Source organism: Mirounga angustirostris, unplaced genomic scaffold, assembly GCF_029215605.1.
Source record: "Mirounga angustirostris isolate CCGP_5_RB_7025 unplaced genomic scaffold, mMirAng1.0.hap1 SCAF_8, whole genome shotgun sequence".
NCBI lineage: Eukaryota > Metazoa > Chordata > Mammalia > Carnivora > Phocidae > Mirounga > Mirounga angustirostris.
The window spans coordinates 17,030,116-17,053,126 of record NW_026991716.1 but is presented as its reverse complement, the minus strand read 5'-3'; the positions used below and the strand labels follow the sequence as shown (position 1 = coordinate 17,053,126).

General features: G+C 41.4%; 2 protein-coding genes across 2 annotated transcripts; both read left to right on the top strand.

The window, feature by feature from the left end:
- The first annotated feature begins 13,126 nt into the window (after positions 1-13,126).
- Positions 13,127-15,072, top strand: LOC123842644 (importin subunit alpha-1-like). The gene has a single exon (XM_045871901.3). It carries the CDS (start codon positions 13,247-13,249, stop codon positions 14,834-14,836), a length of 1,590 nt encoding a protein of 529 aa, XP_045727857.2. The 5' UTR covers positions 13,127-13,246; the 3' UTR covers positions 14,837-15,072.
- Positions 15,073-17,130: 2,058 nt separating this feature from the next.
- Positions 17,131-22,676, top strand: LOC123837224 (N-acetyllactosaminide beta-1,6-N-acetylglucosaminyl-transferase-like). Its single transcript, XM_045866118.1, has 3 exons — positions 17,131-18,055; positions 22,230-22,336; positions 22,524-22,676. The coding sequence occupies exons 1-3, from the start codon at positions 17,131-17,133 to the stop codon at positions 22,674-22,676; spliced, it is 1,185 nt and encodes a 394-aa protein (XP_045722074.1).
- The last annotated feature ends 335 nt before the right edge of the window (positions 22,677-23,011 follow it).

Genomic DNA, 23,011 nt, shown 5'->3' with positions numbered 1-23,011 from the left:
TTAATTCACAAGAAACCCCACTGGCATTATCTTTATTTTACAGATGATGAAACTGAAATAGAAAAGTAAAGCAATTCGCCCAAGGTCACCCAGCTAGGAACCAGCAAAACCACAGAAGTCTCTCTTTAAAACCCATGCCCTCCTATTAAATATGATGTTATTCTAGCATGCACAAGGAAATCTAGAAAATGAGGCAAAAAGTTGTACAGTTGTACCAAGTCCACAACAATCACCTTGATGTGGTGAAAACATATAACTCGCAGAGACATCAGTAATTACAGGGAAGATGATCAGCAAACCTTTTCTGTGAAAAGCCAGAGAGTAACTATTTTAGGCTTTGGTGGCCAGATGGCTTGTGTTATAACTGGTCAGCTCTGCTGTTGCAACGTCAGAGCAGCCATAGCCAATCTGTCAACAAATCAGTGTGTCTGTGTCCCGATAAAACTCTATTTATGGACACTAAAATTTGAATTTCATATAATTTTCATCTGTCATGAAGGAGTTTTTTCTTCAGATTTTCTTTCAACTGTTTAAAAATGTAAAACCATTCTTAGCTCACAGGCTGTACAAAAACATGCAGAAGCCTGGATTGGGGCCCCCTCCTTCCCCCCCTGCCATAGTTTGTGTAGAGGGAAGAGGGGTTACCAGACTTAATTCAATGATGAGTTCCTACTGGAAGGTAGGTGCTGAAAATACAGTGACCAGTAGACAGAAGAGTCTTCCATAGCCTAGTGGTGGAGCAAACGAGCAATTAGAAGGGTACAAAGTCCAGTTAGGAAGGTGGAAGGGCTCCTAACCCAGATTTGGAAGGGTAGGGAAGGGACACCAAGAAAGGAGTGCCACAGGGGGACCTAATGGATGAGAGGAACCCATCAAGAAAACGTGAGGGGAGAGAATATTCCAGGTAGAAGACCCGTGCAGTCAGAAGAATTAGGTTTGAGACCTGGATGACTACCATTAACTCATTATTGGCTGTGAGCCAAGTCAGTGTACATGTGGGCTTCTACTGGTGACTCCTCACGTGCCCGATGGATATGTCAATGCTTATCTCACCCGTTGTCAGTGAGAAGACAGAGACCAGAGTGTGATAGAATACTGTAGTTCATTGTCCATGTTCTCCATTTGTGAATTGGATGAGTTGGTCTGAATAATCTGCAACACTCTGTCCAGCCCTGAAGTTCTATGAATTCCTGATTTTTGTTTTTAAATAAAGAGAAACACTGCCATTGAGCAGTTCTGGGTGCTGTCAACTTCAGTGTCAATGGTGACCTGCCTCACCACAACTGAAAGTACCCAAAGTTGAAGAAATATACTGTCCCTTGTATCCAAAGATGACATCAGTGATTGTGATGGAGTAAAAGGGCTGCAAGATGGACAAACGTCCCACCTTCACCCCACATGAGAAGACCCCCTCTGAGTTGGCAGCTGCGACAGGTTTGTCAGGGTCTTCTCTTGAGGATGGCCTAGACAGAGGTACTCAACACTGTCCAGCTCTTGCTCCATTGGCTCCATTGGCTCCATTGGCTCATGTTCTCAGATCTGCTCAACCCCTTCAAGGTAAGAGAAGAGCTGCAAACTTGCGGTTGATCCCCTTAAGTGAGTGGCAATATATCTCTTCTTGCTCAAAATGTCAAGTGGGAGCAGATTCCCTAATAATCTAAGGATAGACCTGCAGACTGACTTCAGCGATGACATGAAGTTCAGCAAGTGACAAAGAGGAGATGGTAAGAAAAATGAAGCTGAAGGTGTTTGAGTTTGTTGAAAGGCTTACAGCCATTTCTATAACTCTTTTGTTCCTGTATATCAATTTAGTTTCACAAAATTACCTGCAAGGGAGGAAAATCTCAAACTCCAGTGTTTTCAGAAGTCTGTGACATGTAAGGAAAGAAAATCTTCCGGGATGAAAATATACCAGTGACACTGTAGGGAAGGAAAACGTTTCCCTTTCTTCCCTTCTAGGTTCTTTGGCTGGTCTAATCATTAAATTGACATAAAACAGATTAACAGGAGAAAAACAAATTTAATTTCATATGTATGGGAGCTCATAGAAATATGAGACTCAAAGAAGTGACCCAAGTAGGCAGCTTTTATACGTTTTAGAGAAAGAAACAATAAATTTGTTGAAGAATTGAAAAGATGAGGAAGGTTGGGCTGGGGTAGTAAATTAGTGAAAAAGTAACAAGGTTTGCTTATACAGCTTTCTTGGCCCTAAATTCCCTATCTCTGGTGATATGGATGTCTCTCCTTCTCCTAGTAAGTACAGGGAGGGTACCTTTCACATGAGAGATGTATTTCCTGCTTCCAGGAGAACATAGGAGATTCAGTGCATCTTCTTGCACCAGCTTTTTCTTAAGTAATTTTAATTCAAAATAATCAATATGCCAAACAGGCATATTTGGGGCAGGCTTCCCAGAATCCCATCAACACCATTGAGAACCATAACTTGCCAACAATACTGGCTCCAAAATCAATACCTAACGAAACCTCTGTGTAAAGATGAAGCTGAGTTCTCTTCGGCATACCATGGATGGTATGACCATGTGGATGATGGTCGTCCACAAAGATTTGGATATATTTGAAAGTCTCTTCAAGACTTTGCACACCTCAAAATTTCTACTATGTTCATGCGGATGAGAAAGTCATCCCTGCTTTCAAAGATGCAGTGGGAAGGCTATTGAGCTGCTTTGCAAATGCCTTTCTGACTTCCAAGAGGGCGCCTGTGGTTTACGTAGAAATTTCCAGGCTTCGGTCGGACCTGAGCAGCCTGGCAATACTTGTAGCTTCTGAAGTTCCGTAGAAGTACACCATCAATATCTATGGGCGAGATCCCCCTGAAACCAGTAAGGAACTAGTTTAGCATCTGAAAGGATTTTAAGAGAAAACTGTAATTCTAGGGGTGCCACCTCCTCCTTCTATTATCAGAAGGACCAAAGACGTGCACTTAGAGCAGGGATGCTGTTTGTTTTTCTTTATGCTGCAGGCTTGGATGAGAGAAACACCTCCTCACAACCTGGCATTTGCTTTGGCTCTGCCGATGTGGTCCTTACAAGAGAATTTGCCAAAGTTGTTCTTTAAGACCAGAGGGCTATTGATTTACTTGGGTGGTTGAAGGACCCCTACTCTCCTGATGAACATTTCTGGGGGACACTCAATAGATTTCCAGATATGTGAAACTTGATTTCCATTCTACATAACGTCTGGGAGCAGTGTGTGTGTATGTTTTACACTTTGAAAATGTGCTTGATGGCTTTATATGTATTCACCTATGTTTCCAGTCTTTATGAACATCGTATAGACTGTTTTGTGCATCTGTTTCTTTTTAAAAAATTTTTTTAAAAGATTTTATTTATTTATTTGACAGAGAGGAGAGAGACAGCCCAAGCAGGGGGAGCTGGAGAGGGAGAAGCAGTCTCCTCGCCGAGCAAGGAGCCCAATGCGGGACCCGATCCTAGGACCCTGGGATCATGAGCAGAAGGCAGATGCTCAATCGACTGAGCCACCCAGGCGTCCCTGTGCATCTGTTGCAATGGAATTCATATAAAATAAATTACACTTTTTACATATCAATAATATACTTTTTGCTTATAGAATATACTTATTAAATTTTTACCGCATGGTATGTCACAAATCTTTGATAGGACACATGAAACTTTTTAAAGCAATTATAGTATGTTGTTCAGGAATTCAATTATCTTCAACATGCATAATTTGTTATGGTCTCATTTTATGCAAATTTGAATTGTGTGAGTTTGGGAAATTTGAGATCTGAAAAAAGTCAGTAAGATCCCTATAAGAACAATTTGAAATAATGCAAATATGTCCAAATTAATTTTTTTAAAGATTTTATTTATTTATTTATCGGAGAGAGAGAGCGCGATCGCACAAGCAGGGGGAGTGGCAGGCAGAGGGAGAAGCAGACTCCCTGCTGAGCAAGGAGCCCAATGCAGGACTTGATCATGACCTGAGCTGAAGGCAGATGATTAACCAACTGAGCAACCCAGGTGCCCCTTATTTTTTTTTTAAGCTGTCAAGAATTTCAAGAATTCAGCACTGTTGGCCAGATGAAGTATAGACTATGTTTAGGCTTGGCCATGTGGCAGCCTCACTTAGCTTGGTGAATAGAAATCCCACCATTCATTGTTAGCTCTGTACTCCAGGTGTGGATGAGTCTCCAGGAACTCACTCTTCATGTAAAATTTGAAAACCCTATACTAGTTATTGATGGGCAGAAATTTTTTTTTTATTTTTAATTTTTTAAATTTTTATTTATTTATTTTTTCTCCGTTTATTTATTTTTAAAAATTAACATAGAATGTATTATTTGTTTCATGGGTACAGGTCTGTGATTCATCAGTCTTACACAGTTCACAGTGCTCACCATAGCACATACCCTTCCCAATGTCCATCACCCAGCCACCCCATCCCTCCCACCCCCCACCACTCCAGCAACCCTCAGTTTGTTTCCTGAGATTAAGAGTCTCTTGTCTCTTACAGTTTGTCTCCTCTCTGGTTTCATTTTGTTTCATTTTTTCCTCTCTTCCCCTATGATCCTGTGCCTTGTTTCTCAAATTCCACATATCAGTGAGATCATATGATAATTGTCTTTCTCTGATTGACTTATTTCACTTAGCATAATACCCTCTAGTTCCATCCACATCATTGCAAATGGCAAGATTTCATTTTTTGATGGCTGCATAATATTCCATTGTGTGTGTATATGTGTGTGTGTGTGTGTGTATATATATATATATATATACCACATCTTCTTTTTCCATTCATCTGTTGATGGACATCTAGGCTTTTACCATAGTTTGGTTATTGTGGACGTTGCTGCTATAAACATTGGGGTGCAGGTGCCCCTTCGGATCACTACATTTGTATCTTTGGGGTAAATACCCAGTAGTGCAATTGTTGGGTCATAGGGTAGCTCTATTTTTAACTTTTTGAGGAACCTCCATACTGTTTTCCAGAGTGGCTGCACCAGCTTGCATTCCCACCAACAGTGTAGGAGGGTTCCCCTTTCTCCACATCCTCACCAACATGTGTTGTTTCTTGTTTTGTTAATTTCTGCCATTCTAACTGGTATAAGGTGGTATCTCATTGTGGTTTTGATTTGTATTTCTGATGGGCAGAAAATTTTAAAAAATTATTTTTCTTATTCTAAAATACAGTCCTATTGTAGAAAACCTGGGAAATGAAGAGTAAAGTAAAATTGCTAAGTAGAAATTGTAAGAAAACAAAAATTATACATCGTACAAATTGAGAAATAATTGCTGTGAAAATATTTGTATTACTTATCTCCTTCTCCATGTATTGCTTTATGTAGTTAGGTTATAAATATACATATTTTTAAAGTAGGCTCCATGCCCAGCATGGGGCTTTAACTCATGACCCTGAGATCAAGACCTGAGCTGAGATCAAGAGTCAGACTCTTAAGTGACTGAGCCACCCAAGCACCCCTGTAGTTAGGTCATATTGATTTATGTAATTTTGTATCCTGCTTTCTCCTAACAATATATGAGAATGATTGCCCTGTCTTCTTGGAAATATGACGTAACTGCTTTCTTTTTCACAGTATGGATGAAGCATAATTTGCCAGTTAGTTGTTGAGCATTCATCTCCATTTTCCTACTGTGGAAAATATTATCATAATCGATGTTGAAGAACATCGAAAGTAAGTCACACCTTTTCACATAAAGCTTTGTCACATTTTAGCGTTACTGCCTTTGGAACAAAAACTTCATGTATTGAAAGAATGAAATCATCATGTCATACGCCTGAAACTAACGTAACACTGTGTGTCAACTATACTTCAGTAAAAACATCCTAACAGCCATTAACAAAAGAAATTGAGGGGCGCCTGGGTGGCTCACTCAGTTAAGTGGCTGACTCCTGATCTCAGAGCAGGTCATGATCTCAGGGTACTGGGATGGAGCCCAGCGTTAGGATCCATGCTCAGGGGGGAGTCTGCTTCTCCCTCTCCCTCTGCCCCCCCTCCCACTTGTGCTCTCTTTCACTCTCAAATAAAAATAAATAAAATCTTTAAAAAAAATTGAGAGATAGGAACATTTTAAGTTCTTGATACATATTGCAAAATTGTCTGGGGGAGGAAAAAGAATACCTTGAGTTTACTGGCTTAGGTTCTTCAGCCAAAGTTCTAGCAATTACACTGACAAAACACAGGTTGTAGAGAGAAAAAGAGTTTATTAACACATACAGCGCACACCACACAGGAGAGACTCAGCGGTGAGTAACTCAAAGGAATGGTTAAAACTTGGGGTTTATACAGCATCTTACCAAAGAATGATACCTTTGTAGAGAAGGAAAAAGATAAAGGAAAAGGAGTTTAGGCTCTTAGGGGTGGCAAATTGTAGTAAAAGAAATATGTGGGTGCAACTAATAGAAGATAAGAGCTAGTCAGTAGGGTTTATGATCTAGATTCCTCTGGTGCCTTGTCCATAAGGGTCTGGAGTTGTTTCAGTGGTTAAGAATCATCCTATCACTTCATGGCCATTTGGCTAAGATCAAGTGTGAAGAATCATCCTGCCTTTCCTGCTAGAGAGAGGAAGGGCAGAGTTTCCTGTGTTTGCTTCTTCTGAATCACTTCAGATCACAATCATCCTTATGTCAGAGTTGCAGACTTTGGGTAGCATACTCTGAATGCTCGGAACCCCTTCATTACCTTTCAAAATATGTTCTTTTTTAAAAGATTTTTATTTATTTATTTGACAGAGCGAGACATAGCGAGAGCAGGAACACAAGCAGGGGGAGTGGAAGAGGGAGAAGCAGGCTTCCCGCAGAGCAGGGAGCCCAATGTGGGACTCGATCCCAGGACCCTGGGACCATGACCTGAGCCGAAGGCAGATGCTTAACGACTGAGCCACCCAGGCGCCCAAAATATGTTCTAATTTTCAATCAGACCACCAGTGTACAAGAGGGCTTATGTCATCACACTTCTGCCGCCAGTGGATATTCTTAGGTGTTCCTTTTTTTTTTTAAAGATTTTATTTATTTGACAGACAGAGAGAGCGAGAGAGCACACAAGCTGGGGGAGCCGCAGGCAGAAGGAGAAGGAGAAGCAGGCTCCCTCCCAGGACCCTGAGATCATGACCTGAACCGAAGGCAGATGCCTAACCAACAGAGCCACCCAGGCGCCCCCTTAGGTGTTTCTTTTTAAAAGCTATTTGAATTAAAGAGAAAAAGAGCTGTGTTTTTGTTTTTATTTGCAATTCAGTGAAGGTGAATCTTTTTTTTAACGTCTACTAGCCCTTTTTCTTTGTCTTTGTGGGTTGCCAAGTTTTCTCCATGGTGGGCATGGAATTTAAATGTTCTCTTGTTAATTATGGAGAAGAGAAGAGCAGGTTAAGTGGGTCAAGAGAAGCAAGGATAGGGTATACAGAGAAGAGAATGGAGCCCCTGAAGAGCAGGGAAGTCCTGAAGTAATTGAATGGGCAGGATCTGCTAAGGGGTACAGTGAAGTAATTAGGTCATTGCCAAGAATGGAAAATCAGCTTTGGCTGAGATCATTTGGCTTGACTGGCTCTTTCAAAATGAGAGGACTCAATCCTTAACCTTCAGAAAAGCTGCTTCTTCTCCCCTTACCCTCCTTCACCTTCCAATGCTGGAAGGGTTTGAAAAACACCCACGTATACAAAAATAGGTATCTGATGATTTTATTCCTTTGTTGGTAAAAGTCGTCGAATCTCATAAAGCATTGTATTTATTTCTCTAGCAAGATTCTTATGGAGTAGGGTCTATTTTTTCATACTTTTGCAAGTGGTACAGAATGCCAGGCCGTGAAGAAATTGAGGAAGTTGAATGCTAAAGAGGAAGTTGAATTGTCAATCGGACAAACGCTCGGCCGAGGATGAGGGGAAAGATAATCAGCCAAAGCCGTTACAACTTTTCTTTTCCAATTAGAAAAATAATCCATGACCATAAATATGAAAAACAGGAACAAGTATATAAAAACAGTAATTTCTCAGAATCCCAACACTCAAAAGAAAACTCTATTACAACAGTTGAGCTTCTTTTAGTCTCTTCTTCAGGAAAAAGTTATTTTAAGAATTGCTGACTTGCTATTCCTTTGGCTTTTCTTGACTCTACTGCAAATTTTGTGTGCATGTGTGTGTGTGTGTTTTTTAAGATTTTATTTATTTATTTGACACAGAGAGAGAGCATGAGCAGAGGGGAGCAGAATCCCCCCTGAGCAGGGAGCCCGGGTGATCCCACAACCCTGAGATCATGACCTGAGCTGAAGGCAAACCCTTAACTGACTGAGCCACCTAGGTTCCCCTGCCAATTTTGTTTTTTAAAACCCATTGGATATTATAAGTTGCTTCCAACCACTTATGAGAAGAGATGAAGCTGGGTAAAAGTATAATAGCATCTAGCTTGTTCCCCGGAACATGAATCATAATTCATTCCTGGAAGAGTATGTAAAGAGCACATAGGCCCTTCTGTTTGCCTGGACTGAGGCTCATGGTGAAGTAACTCATTCAAGGTATACAACTTTACTTATGGACCGTAGAATCCGGCCTCCTAACTCCAAACCCAGGGCATTTTCTACTAAATCCTGTTGCCTTGTGATTTTGCTTCCTTAGTGAGCAGATCTGAGTGAGGAACACAGATCTTAATCCATTATAACTCACTCTGGACCTGGGACTATAGGATTTCCCATCTGGAACTAAGTTTAAGGGTGAACCTCAAGTACCAATGATCTGTGAAGAGAATCCAAAAATCCCTTCTCTGGCAAAAGCAAACGTTGAGTGGGGAAAATGGAGGGTAGTCTCAGAAAAATACCAGAGAATAATTCTCATGCATCCTACATTAGAGCATCCTAGTGGGAGATCCAGTTATGGCACAACAGCTGCTTCCCTGTTAACTGCTTAAAACCTCCCTGGGGTTGGAAGCCTTAGATTCAAAGCCTTTCCGGATTCTGTAGGGAAGGGTAGTAACTAGATAACAGTAACTTGAGACATCAAGACTCCAGGCACAGATCCTTCTTTGGTTCCTAGGCCAGCCCTTTGGGGGTGGGACTAAAAGGCAAACACATCTTTGTGTGTCCACATTCCAGCTTTTGTTATCCCACTTTCAAACATTAAGGTTAATTTGGTTAACCTGCCTTTACCTTAAAGAGAAGGAGGTATTTGCAGTAGGATGCCTCTGGGCAACTTCATCCTCCTGGGAATGAAGGAGAGAGAGCGAGAGAGGAGAGAGGAGATTGGAAGGAGAGGCGCACAGCAGGGAAGGAAGGAAGGAAGGAAGGAAGGAAGGAAGGAAGGAAGGAAGGAAGGAAGGAAGGAAGGAAGGAAGGAAAGCAAGGAAGGAAGGAAGGCAGGGAAGGAAGCAGCCATTGCGGATTGGAGACCCTAGAGTGTTACCTCTGTTTAATCCCAAGCAGTATACAATCCAGTAGGATTAAGTTTATGTGGGCTGCCTTTACGTTTTCTATTTCCAGAACCTAGCACAGTGTCTGGCATAAAGTAAGCACACAAAAAATGATTGTTGAATGAGTGAATGAATCATTCGATAGTGGTACATAGGATTTCCATTTCTAAAGGTTTTTCAAAGAATAGCTCAGGGTAGTGTGGGGTCTCCTTATGCCATGGACTTACTGGGGACTGTGATTGTTTTCATTTGCTTTGTTAAATCATTAATATCCATATATATTTAATTAAAACTTTTAAACTTTTATTAAAGGACAATGTTCACTTCTAATTTAATGGTTGACATTATGTTCTTCAGTTTTCTTCAGGCAAGGGGAAAATGCTTCCAGAATTTAACAAAGTACTTGGCACTATGTGGTGGGTTAAAACGTACCTTTATTTCATGAGTCTCCACAACATTCTGGTGAGGCATAAACTCCAGTTGAGAATAGGTAAAACTGGACAAACTAGAAAAGCAATGAGGTAGGTTTGCAAGTGATTTCTACGAAAATCCATTTCCCAGAACTAAAGACAGATCTATTACTTAAAATCAGGTTCTGCCAAATGCAGAGCTACTTTTCTGGTTTTCCTGTTTTTTCACTCTGGGCCTATCTCAAGCCCGCTCTGAAGGCGGGTCAAGGGGTTGTATCTTTCCACAAGGTCGGCTTTATGCAATCATAAAGCCAGGTAAACACAGTTGTAAAGCAGGTTCAGGATTCCAAATTCAATGGCATTTCACCGTGCATTTAACTTGGCTTCAAACATGGCACCCAAAACAAAACACGATACAAAGTCAAGGAAGAAAGGTACAATAAGGAGTAAGAAAGTAACGAACCAAAGGCGAAGTCAATCCGCGAGCACGTAGTCAGCTCTTGGTGCCTACTGCTTATTATGTTCAAGCCATGGAGGATCTCGGTCCAGCAATCAACCAGGCAGAGCCTTTGGCTGCTTTCCTGATTATGTCACTACTTGACATGAGCGATTTCATCTTGCGCTCCACAGGGCCTTTGGTAGTCACCTCTTGTAAAGAGGGTTTTTTTGTTTGTTTTTTTCCCCCATCTGGGAGTGGATTGGCCAAATAGGGAGTAGGTATCCAAGAGTTTCTTGTAGACTGTGGGCTTTGAGAAGAAAAAATGGCAACATTGCAATTCCAGCAGCTGGGACTGTACAGATTAGGGGGTCCCTTCTTTGCACTCTGTTCTGACTGAACAGCATGTTGCAATCGGAAGAAGGGAGGCTCTGTTCTTTCAGCGTGTTATTCTCCGGGATCAGAAGCTCAAGGTCTCCCCTGTGGTAAGAACACTCACTGCAGCAGTGGCCTTAAGTTCCTATAACTTCCAAACCAAATCAAGGACTTCTTGAGGAATAGAGTGAGAAAAGGAAAGAATAGAAATTTAGAAAGGTAAAAAAGCCAAACTGGCACCAGGATTGGACCCCTGTTGTTTCTCCCCTGACACCCAACCTTGATAATCCAGCCAAATTCCAAACCTGAGGATTTTATGAACTGGGAGAGGTTAGACTGTTCAAGCATCTGAGGTCCGTGGGCTCAGACTCCTTTAGCCCTTGGCATTTAAAGTGAGGGTGACCAGTTATCTCTTCATGTGCAAATAAGCTGGAAAGTGTTTTGGTGCCATAGACTCTACTTAATGCTGCTGAGATGCTGTTCATCTTTCAGCTCTTTTCCTCAGCTCTGCATTTTCCCATTGCTATTTAATTGACTGCTTGAAAAGAACCAGCTTTTCCACACATTTCCATGCTCTCCTAGATCCAGTTATCCTGTGTTAAATGCCTGCAATCCTCCCCCATGTTCTCCCTGCACTCTGTGTTTTTCCAAGCCTTTCCCTCAAGGTCTGACATCTCTGGCCAGCCCTGAGCTGGGTGTTGGATTCCTGCCAGAATCCTCCCAGCTCCACCAGGAGATTGATGATGGCGCCTAGATTTTGGAATTGAAAACCCAAGACTCAGAGGTGTGGATGTCCTGGCAGGGAAGGAAGCAGCCATTGCGGGTTGGAGACCCTAGAGTAACTGCAAGGGGTGTTTCCTCAAATTTACCCAAAAGGGTGCTGTGAGGTGTGAGATACAATGTCTTGTTTGGGGGTTCCCAAACTGTCCACAATGGCGTTGGTCCAACTGGAGACTTTCTGACCCCCAACCCAGGACTCTTCTCCTCTATTTTAAACCCTGTTTCTTCCTGTGGTTATAAAAAAGCATTGATGAGGATAAGACAGGGTATTGAATTTAACATTAGTAAATACATCAATAAGCAGAGGAATAGATAAATAAATAAGCTTAAAAAAATACTAACAGGCAAGCATAGTTTGAACGCTGGGACATAAATTTATACCCTGCTATTTATTGAGTGACCAAGCCACAAGTCTGAACTGGTTCCCAGTTTCTTCAGAACTCCATCCTACCTGACCATGGTCTCCAACTTAGAATTGGGGATATTAATTTTGATCTAATGCTCCAGCTGGGACGAAGAATTGCACTGTTCTTTTTGGTCACCCATTACCATCCCCTTCTATTACTTCACACAAATGCAAGAACCCAGAGCTCAGGATTTAGGAGGATGATTAGTGGTACATTGCATAGGGCCCAGGAGGACCAGAACGAGTATTTCCCACATTTCCGACATGAGAACCAAGAAGGTAAGCATCAGATAGACTGGGTTGATGGGGGGGAAAAAGACAGATTGGTACTAATTCTTTAAAATATGTTTAACAATGTTGAGAGGCGCCTGGGTGGCTCAGTTGGTTGAGCATCTGCCTTCAGCTCAGGTCATGATCCCAGGGTCCTGGAATCTAGTCCCACATGGGACTTCCTACTCAGCAGGGAGTCTGCTTCTTCCTCTCCCTCTGCCACTCCCCTTACTTGGGCTCTATCTCTCTCTCTGACAAATAAGTAAATAAATAAAATCTTTAAAGGAAATAAATAAATTAAATTAAAAATGTTTAACATTGTTGAGGATTCTATTTTAAATAATTGTGAATGTTTCTAGAGCTTAAAATCAGAGGACCCTTGTAGCAGTTCAGGTGAGGTACAATTAAGGACTTCACTGCAGTGAAATATTAAACTGTAAATGTCCTTCACCCTGTAACTATAAATTCAGAGAGTTGTAGATTTAGAGAAGAGCCAGCAAACTGTTAGAGATGCATTTCTGCATGAACTGTCTGGAGGGATGGGACTGTGCCAAGAAGGAAGGTGAGAGCCAAAACAAACAGAGAAAATTATCTGGATATATTAGGAGAAGAAGCTGTAAAAATTTGACTAGTATGCATAATTAGGTATTGATGGTTTCATTTAATCATCCCTGGTCCCTTTCATTTGATGTGGACAGTGGCTACCTAGAGGGAGAGTAACAATTATTTATTTTTTTATTTTTATTTTTTAAAAAAATATTTTATTTATTTATTTGACAGATAGAGACACAGCGAGAGAGGGAACACAAGCAGGGGGGAGTGGGAGAGGGAGAAGCAGGCTCCCCGCGGAGCAGGGAGCCCTATACGGGGTTCAATCCCAGGACCCTGGGACCATGACCTGAGCCAAAGGCAGACACCCAACGACCGAGCCACCCAGGCACCCCACAATTTTTTTTTAAATGAGAAAAATTTGATTCCTCATTTCAGAAAAGATTATTCTTGTATGGCTACTCTACTGAAGAAATGATTTGTTCAAAAGAATTCTAGGTACAGACACCGTCTTTGGGGTGATCCGTAGTGGACGTTTTGAGGGCAGCTGACCTGCAGCCTGTGCGCCCCGGACTGCCTTCTGTGGAAGCCTGAGCCGGCCGTGTAGCTTTCTCCCTTTGTCTCATAACCATGTCCACCAACGAGAATGCTAATTCACCAGCTGCCCGCCTTAACAGATTCAAGAACAAGGGGAAAGACAGTACAGAAATGAGGCGGCGCCGAATAGAAGTTAATGTGGAGCTGAGGAAAGCTAAGAAGGATGACCAGATGCTGAAAAGGAGAAACGTAAGCTCGTTTCCTGATGATGCTACCTCTCCACTACAGGAAAACCGCAACAACCAGGGCACTGTAAATTGGTCTGTTGAGGACATTGTCAAAGGCATAAATAGCAACAATTTGGAAAGCCAGCTCCAGGCTACTCAAGCTGCTAGGAAACTGCTTTCTAGGGAAAAACAGCTCCCCATAGACAACATAATCCGGGCTGGTTTGATTCCAAAGTTTGTGTCCTTCTTGGGCAGAACTGATTGTAGACCCATTCAGTTTGAATCTGCTTGGGCTCTCACTAACATTGCTTCTGGGACGTCAGAACAGACCAAGGCCATGGTAGATGGAGGTGCTATCCCAGCATTCATTTCTCTGTTGGCATCTTCCTATGCCCACATCAGTGAACAAGCTGTGTGGGCTCTAGGAAACATTGCAGGTGATGGTTCAGTTTTTCGAGACTTGGTTATTAAGTATGGTGCAGTTGACCCACTATTGGCTCTCCTTGCAGTTCCTGATATGTCATCTTTAGCGTATGGTTACTTACGTAACCTTACTTGGACACTTTCAAACCTTTGTCGCAACAAGAATCCTGCACCCCCATTAGATGCTGTCGAGCAGATTCTTCCTACTTTAGTTCGTCTCCTGCATCATGATGATCCAGAAGTATTGGCAGATACCTGCTGGGCCATTTCCTACCTTACTGATGGTCCAAATGAACAGATTGAAATGGTTGTGAAAACAGGAGTTGTGCCCCAGCTTGTGAAGCTTCTAGGAGCTACTGAATTGCCCATTGTGACTCCTGCGCTTAGAGCCATAGGAAATATTTTCACTGGGACAGATGAACAGACTCAGGTTGTAATAGATGCAGGAGCACTTGCTGTTTTTCCCAGCCTCCTAACGAACCCCAAAACTAATATTCAGAAGGAAGCTACATGGACAATGTCAAACATCACAGCTGGTCGCCAGGACCAGATACAGCAAGTTGTGAATCATGGATTAGTCCCATTCCTCATTGGTGTTCTCTGTAAGGCAGACTTTAAGACACAGAAGGAAGCTGTCTGGGCTGTGACCAACTATACAAGTGGTGGGACAGTTGAACAGATTGTATACCTCGTTCATTGTGGCATAATAGAACCATTGATGAACCTCTTAACTGCAAAAGACACCAAAATTATTCTGGTTATTCTGGATGCCATTTCAAACATCTTTCAGGCTGCTGAGAAACTAGGGGAAACTGAGAAACTAAGTATAATGATTGAAGAATGTGGAGGTTTGGACAAAATTGAAGCTCTACAAAACCATGAAAATGAGTCTGTGTACAAAGCTTCATTAAACTTGATTGAGAAGTATTTCTCTGTAGAGGAAGAGGAAGATCAGAATGTTGTGCCAGAAACTACCTCTGAAGGCTATACGTTCCAAGTTCAGGATGGCACTCCTGGGACTTTTAACTTTTAGATTGTACAGCTGAGGCAGAAAGTTGTTTGTTGTGTACTCTGTTTGGGAGAAGTTTGTCTTACTGTTTCTCTACTAAGAACTCTTTTTAAATGTGTTTTGTTATTGTAGCACTTTTTACAAGGAAACTCTACTTGACCAGTTCCAAACTGTACAACCTGTATGAAGCTCCTCCTCTCAGTGGGTTTCTTATTTCTATGTGGAATCTCCTCTCTTGCAGTGTCCTGTAAATAAAGATTAAATTCAAAAAAAAAAAAAAAAGAATTCTAGGTACACACATGAGAGATAGTTATGTAAATAGGTATTTGGGTTGATTGAATTCTATTTTGGGTCATATAGACAAGATGGTGCATCTGAATCATGCTATAAAATCAGATTCCAAAAACAAGTAAGACTGACTCACCTAGTTCTGGAGAATTTCCCTGGGTCCATTCTTATCATCATTTCCTGCGCTCCCGAAGATCCCCTCATAGATGCATAAAACTTTCAACTGGGCTGGGAAAAAAGAAATAATAACTCCAGTCTTGTGTTCTAAGGTAATGATTGTGAAGATAATCCCAATGAAGACTGATAGTAAATGCAAAATGCAGGAATGCAAACTTGCATCTCCCCTGTGTTCTTGGTAAAAATCAAAACATGTATGTCTATGGGCAAGAGGTAAATAGACTACCAGACATGAAAACACTGTTTACAGTCTGTAATATTATGTTGTTTTATAACTAAGACATATTGGGAAAATAGGTATGTTGAATGTACCCACATCCACAGACACAAAGATTAGAAGTCCTTAATACTTGGAATCTCACACAAATGTCCAGGGAAACAGGGAAATGAAAACTAGAGCACTCGATCAATACATATTTGATTGTCTAGCATGTGCAGACAGTGGTGGGAGCTAGAAACAAATGAGGGATGTGTGAGCTCAGTGCTCATGCACTGCTCCTCTGAGTGTGGACCGTTCACACTCACATGCAGCTAACTACCAAATAAAGTAAAACTGATCCGTGCTCTCTTTGATGTATCATCCAACAGGCACGGGATCGCGGAGGAGAGAATAAGGGAAGTGTAAAAAGGTTTCAAAGGAAAGGTGGCGATTGTGTCATTTTCTTGACACGTGATGGGGGAGGGGCTTTTGTTCACTCCTCTCTCCCCCCTACTTGTGGTTGGCCATGCCCATGAACTCTTAGACATGTCATCTCATTTTATTCTCATGACTGACCTACGAAGGTGGTAGAATTATTTTCACTTTTACATAGGGGAAACCCCTTTGAAAGGGTTTGTACATTTGTAAAACCTCTCCCCTTGAGTTCTGGAACTTCCCAGACTGAGACGGCTCCTCTCTTTTTCCTCTCCAGACATCAGGCTGCTCTGCAGGTACCCAATTTGGGCTAGGGTGAAATCACCTTGGCATTCCACTAACTTCAGTTTTAGGTTTTACACAATTTTGGGGTAAGGACAGCTGTTTGCAGGGGTGGGGTGGGTTGTTGTTTTTTTTAATTAGCCTTTATTCATCCAGTGCCCTGGTCACTCTGTGTAATAAGTTAGGTGGTCAGGTAAGCTTGCAAGTGTGCCTTTTTAAGGACCTCACCTAGCAGCAGAGAAAATTAAGCCTTGGAAAGAATTTGGCTCAACAGCCAGTCATATGCCTTGCTTTACAGCATACCCAGCCAATATAGGGAGGAGGGTGAGCGTGTGTGGAAAAAGATAGGTTAAGAGATTAATTTTTAAGCACTAAATATTTATTGACAGAATATCTCTCCAGGCAGTGTTCACATGCTTAGAACTGAAGCTTTTAACTTGGCAGTGCTGTTTAAGCAAACAAAGCCAGTCAGTTGAACGCAATGATTAACAGAAGTTGGGGAGCTGACACGGTTGCCAGCTGTTGGCCTGGAGAAGAGCCTAGGGTAGAAGTCTTAGGGGGATCACTTGCGGAATGCTGACCTCACCCTTCGGTGATTTTACCGCGGAGATAGGTGGCTGCATCAGAATCAGAATCTGCCCGAGGCCGCTTGTTTTTGTGTGGTAACAGGTTGCAGGTTAACAGGAGCCAGAGCAAAGCAAATCCAAGGGAGCTACTTCAGAGATGTGTCAGAGAAAGGTGGAAATGAAACAGTGGTGAATGAGCAGGGAAGGAAGACAGCAAAAGGACAAAACGGTCAACAGGAAGGGCACACAACCACTGATCAGAATTGCGTCTACCAAGAGGATGATTTATGGATTCTGGAGAAAATGTAAGTTAAATATATCTACATTCTGATCGGCTCTCGAGAGACATCTCCCTCACTTTCTGGTCTTGAATGATGGTCTCTTGGAAGCATTGTCTTTTTACCGTGTCTCTTATCACTGCCCTGATTTTTGTCTTTGTTTACAATAACGAGTTATGGGAGGAGAAGCATTTTCTGAAGGCATCTCTGTCCAATGCTTCACTGTTAGCAGAAGTCTGTCATCGGATTTTTAAGGGGAAGGTTTTTTACCCAAGAGAGAATGCATTGAAAACCACCCTCAGTGAATCTACCTGTTACGAGTACATGGCTCAAAGTCACTATATAACAGAAACACTATCGGAAGAAGAAGCGGGGTTCCCTTTGGCATACACGGTGACCATCCACAAAGACTTTGGCACTTTTGAGAGACTCTTTAGGGCAATTTACATGCCCCAAAATGTCTACTGTGTTCACGTGGATGAGAAGGCGACAAATACATTTAAAGATGCAGTGAAGCAATTACTGAGCTGCTTCCCAAATGCTTTCCTGGCTTCCAAGATGGAGCCAGTTGTCTATGGGGGGATCTCCAGGCTCCAGGCTGACCTGAACTGCATCAAAGACCTCGCGGCGTCCGACGTGCCCTGGAAGTACGCCATCAACATGTGTGGACAAGACTTTCCCCTGAAAACCAACAAGGAGATAATTCGGTATCTGAAAAGCTTTAAAGGGAAAAATATTACCCCAGGGATTCTACCCCCCGGTCACGCTATTGGACGGACTAAATTCATCCACCAGGAGCTATTAAGCAAAAAAAATTCCTACGTGCTTAAAACAACAAAATTGAAAACTCCACCTCCTCACAACATGACCATTTACTTTGGCACTGCCTATGTGGCCCTCACAAGGGAATTTGCCAACTTTGTCCTCCAAGATCAGCATGCACTTGACTTGCTTTCCTGGTCCAAGGACACTTACAGCCCTGATGAACATTTCTGGGTGACCCTCAATAGGATCCCAGGTATGTGTGTCTCTTAACTTTTGTTCTTATGGGTAAACACTGCATGGTCGATACTGAATGAACTGCTTTAAAAAATAGTAAAAAAAAAAAAAAAAGGTTAACATTTCAAAGATCTTTGCAGTTTTAAATGTTAATTAAAAAAATCTTTATAGCAGTTCTGCTCACCGATGTCACTCATGATAAGGCTCATGTCCATTTTACAGATGAGGAAACTAAGGCATAGGGATTAGCAGGGCAGAGGTAGAGCTCAACCCTCTGACTCGATTTTGCTGCTATGTCAAACTGCCTTTCTGGACCCACAGACCAACATCAGATATGTGCTGTAGCCTTGAGATAGGGCAAAGGACTGAGGAAAAGCCGGCTATGCCATTGAAAGACTAAACCCAATTCTCCTTTAAGTGTGATGTCATTTACAATCAGGAATAAGTATTATAAAGTAAATTGGAATGGCAATTTGAACATTTTAATAATACTTTCACTCCTGTCAAAGCTCCAATAGCTAAATTCACATGCTTTCAAAATGGGAGCAGCGTACGACTTTAAAACTTTTTATTTGCAAGCTCTTTCCTGGAATTGAATCAGAAATTTAGAGCACCTTAAAGGTTTCTAGACCAGTACCTTCATTTTATAGACAAAGAAACTTCAATGGGATTGTGTGAAGTCCTCAAGCTACCCAGCTAGTGAGCGATCGTGCCAGTGATATAAACCGGGTCTCCTGAGCCTGATGTTCTTTTGATTTCAGTTAGATCTCAGTCGTTACTAAATTAACTGCACCTTTCCTTTGGCCCAAGTTCTAAATGATTTGAATGATCTCAAGTTGTTTTTAGTGAACGGATTCAGTTCTGCTAGTTCAATTCAGAATAAAAATTCAGATTCACAGTTCAAGGGAAAAGTAACTTGAATCAATTTGAGCATCAGTCATGGTTTCTTGAGATTAGTGGTTCAACCCTGGATGCATACTACATTCACCTGGAGCTTTAAAAAATACATAAGGTCAGGCCCCATTTCCCACAGGGCCTGACTTCTGGGGTGGGCCTCACCTTAGGTATTTGTTCTGTCTCTGGGTAATTCTCAGGGACAGTCAGGGCTGTGAACCATTGCAGATGCTTGTTTTAGATGTTGTTATACAAAACTTCATAGACTTAGAATGCCTTTTTTTTAACCACTTGAAAACAACCTCTCATTTATTTTTAAGATTTATTTTTAAGTGAGGTATAATTAGCATATAACATTATATTAGTTCCAAGTATACATACAGCATGACCTGCTATTTGTAGATATTGCAAAATGATCACCACTCTAAATCTGGTTAGCATCCATCACCACGTAGAGTTGCAATTTTATTTTTCTTGTGATGAGAATTTTTTTGTATGTGTGATGAGAACATTTAGGAACAGCTTTCTTGAAAATAATAATAATAATAATAATAATAATAATAATAATAATAATAAAGAGCTTTCTTAGCAATTTTCAAATATACTGTCAGAGAGGAAAAAATTTACCTCTTCTTTTCAACGTTATTCTGTCTGGTCTAAGAATTCAATTGACATGAGATGAATTAACAGGAGGAAAAAAACCCGAAGTTTAATTACTTGTGTGCAGAGAACCAATAATGAAAGTACGACCCAAAGAAATGATGATGGCATCTAGCTTTTATACATTTTAAACAAAGAGACATAAATCTGTGAGAAATTGACAGGACAAAGAAAACTTATGGTTGGGAGCCTCAATTACTAAGAAATTCTAAACAGGATTTGGGCTGGGGTAATAAATTAGTAAAAGTACCAAGGTTTGTTTCTCCATTCTTCTCGGCTCTGAATTTCCTACCTCTGGTGAGAAGGATGTCCCTTTATCTCCTGATACAGGGAGTGTAGCTTTCCACGGGAGATTTATTTCCTGCTTTCTGGAGACAAAAGGTGGGGGGAGGGTCAGGATGTTGCTCTTGTGCGGGCTCTTTTCTTTTCTTTTCTTTTCTTTTCTTTTATTTAAATTTTACTTAGCTAACATACAGTGCAATATTGGTTTCTGGAGTGGAAATCAGTGATTCATCACTTACAAACAACACCCAGTGCTCATCACAAGAAGTGCCCTCCTTAATCCCCATCACCCATCTAGTCCATCCCCCACCCACCTCCCTCCAACAACCCTCAGCTTGTTCCCAGTGGTTAAGAGTCTCTTATGGCTTGCTTCCCTCTCTCTTTTTTCCCCCCTTCCCCTATGTTCCTTTGTTTTCCTTTTTAAATTCTACAAATGAGTAAGATCATATGATATTTGACTTTCTCTGACTGACTTATTTCACTTAGCATAATACCCTCTAGCTCTATCCACATTGTTGCAAATGGCAGGATTGCATTCTTTTTGATGGCTGAGTAATATTCCATTATATATAGATGTGTATATATATGATTTTTATATTTATATATGTATATATGAGATATTTATATTTATATGTGTATATAAATATGAGACTTTCATATTTATATATGTATATATATGAGATTTATATATTTATATACTTATACACATATAAATCTCACATCTTCTTTATCCATTCATCAGTCAATGGACATTTGGGCTCTCTCCATAGTTTGGCTATTGTTGATAATGCTAGTAATGTAAACACTGGGGAGCACATACCCCTTCAAATCTGTATTTTTGTATTATTTGGGTAATGCACTGTCTCTTTCTTAAGTAACTTTAGTTAAAAAAGGTGGCACATTTTTGGGGTGGGCTGCCCTTGGGCCCCACAGTATAATACAATATTATTAACTATAGTCACCATGTTGTACATTACATCTCTATGACTTATTTATTTTAAAACTGGAATTTTGTAGGGGCACCTGGGTGGCTCAGTCATTAAGCATCTGCCTTCAGCTCAGGTCATGATCCCGGGGTCCTGGGATTGAGCCCCACATCGGGCTCCCTGCTCAGCGGGAGGCCTGCTTCTCCCTCTCCCACTCCTCCTGCTTGTGTTCCTTCTCTCACTGTGTCTCTCTCTGTCAAATAAATAAAATCTTTAAAAAAACAAAACAAAACTGGAAGTTTGTAACTCTTGACCACCTTTACCCATTTGACCCCCCATCCCCCATCCCATCTCTGGAAACCATCAATTTGTTCTCTGTATTGTGAGTGCTTTGTGTTTTTTTTCCCCCCAGATTCCACATATAAGTGAAATCATACAGTATTTGTCTTTCTTTGTCTGACTTATTTCACTTAGCATAATGTCTTCGAGGTCCATTCATGTTGTCACAAATGGCAAGATGTCATTCTTTTTTATGCTCAGTAACATTCCATTGTATATGTATCACATCTTCTTTATCCATTCATCTACTTACGGACACTTAGGTTGTTTCCATGTCTTGGCTATTGTAAATAGTGCTGCAATGAACAGGGGGTGCCATATCTTTTTCATCTAGTGTTTTTGTTTTTTCAGATAAATACCCAGAAGTAGGATTGCAGGATCATAGGGCAGTTCTATTTTTTTTAAGGTTTTATTTATTCATTTGAGACAAAGAGATACAGAGAGAGAGCATGAGCAGGGGGAGAGGCAAAGGGAGAGGCAGAGGGAGAGGGAGAAGCAGACTCCCCACTGAGCCGGGAGCCCAATGTGGGGCTCAATCCCAGGACCTGGAGATCATGACCTGAGCTGAAGGCAGATGCTTAACCATCTGAGCCACCCAGGTGCCCCAGGGCAGTTCTATTTTTAACTTTTTGAGGAACCTCCATACTGTTTTCCAGAGTGGCTGTACCAATTTACATTCCCACCAACAGTGCGAGAGGGTTCCTTTTTTTCCCACATCCTCGCCAAGACTTGCTATTTCTTGTCTTTTTAATAATAGTCATTTTAACAGGTGTGAGGTGACATCTCATAGAATACTTTTTAAATCTGCGGATTTCCAAAAGTTGGAAGGGGTAATGTTGTAGTGATAAAAGAAATCAGGACTCAAGAAAGTAGGGGGGGAGTCATGACCATATAATTGTTTATATGGAATTCTAGTGTCCAGAATGAGGGAGGAATAACCCCACTTCTGACTTACATGTTGCCTGGATCAACCATGATGTTGACTGTTTAGGTATGAGCACCATACTTTAAGCAAAGATGTTAACAACACAGTTTCCAAAGATAGCAGCCAAGAAGGATAAAAGACCAAATCCCTTTTTTTTTTTTTTCTAGAAAGAACCAAGGCAAACAAAAAGGTTATTCAATCTGAAAAAGATTTGAAAAAGGATCACTGTCTTCACAAAATTAAAAGATTTGCTCATTTGGAAGAAGAATCTAGGGTCAGTGGTGGGAGATTTAAAAACCTGTCAATCTGGAATTAGAATGGGTATCTTCCTCAGTGATGAACAAGTAAAAGGGATAGGTAGAAACAGAGAAGGAGAAATGCAGTGAAGGCAGCTCATTTATCAGGTGTTAGATAAGATGGCCTGTGAGTCTCTTCCACTCTGAGATTCCATGATCCTAAAGGATGATTCTAATCAGTTTGTTGAACAGAAACTTAAGGCTAACACCCTGGCTTCTCAACCTGGTTTATCTATTGGAAATGGATTTTTACACATCTGGTTATCAGTTACAGATCAGAGAAGCAATGGAAAACCATTGCACTGCTGCAAAACTTAGAAGAGTGAGCCCTTGAAGTAGTTTCTGTCTTGTATGTATGAAGGATCCTTTTTTTTTTTTAAGATTATTTATTTATTTATTGGGCAGAGAGGGAGAGAGAGGGGAAGGAGGCGAGAGGGAGAAGCAGGCTTCCCTGCTGAGCGAGGAGCCCAATATGGGGCTCGATCCCAGGACCCTGGGATTATGACCTGAGCGAAGGCAGACGCTTAACTGACTGAGCCACCCAAGCACCCCTGAAGGATCCTTTCTGGAAGCCGGTGCCCCCTCACTGGTAAAGCTGGCTCATGAAGGACCTGGGTGAGCCTTAGTAGAGAGCTTGGTCATGAGGAGGGAAC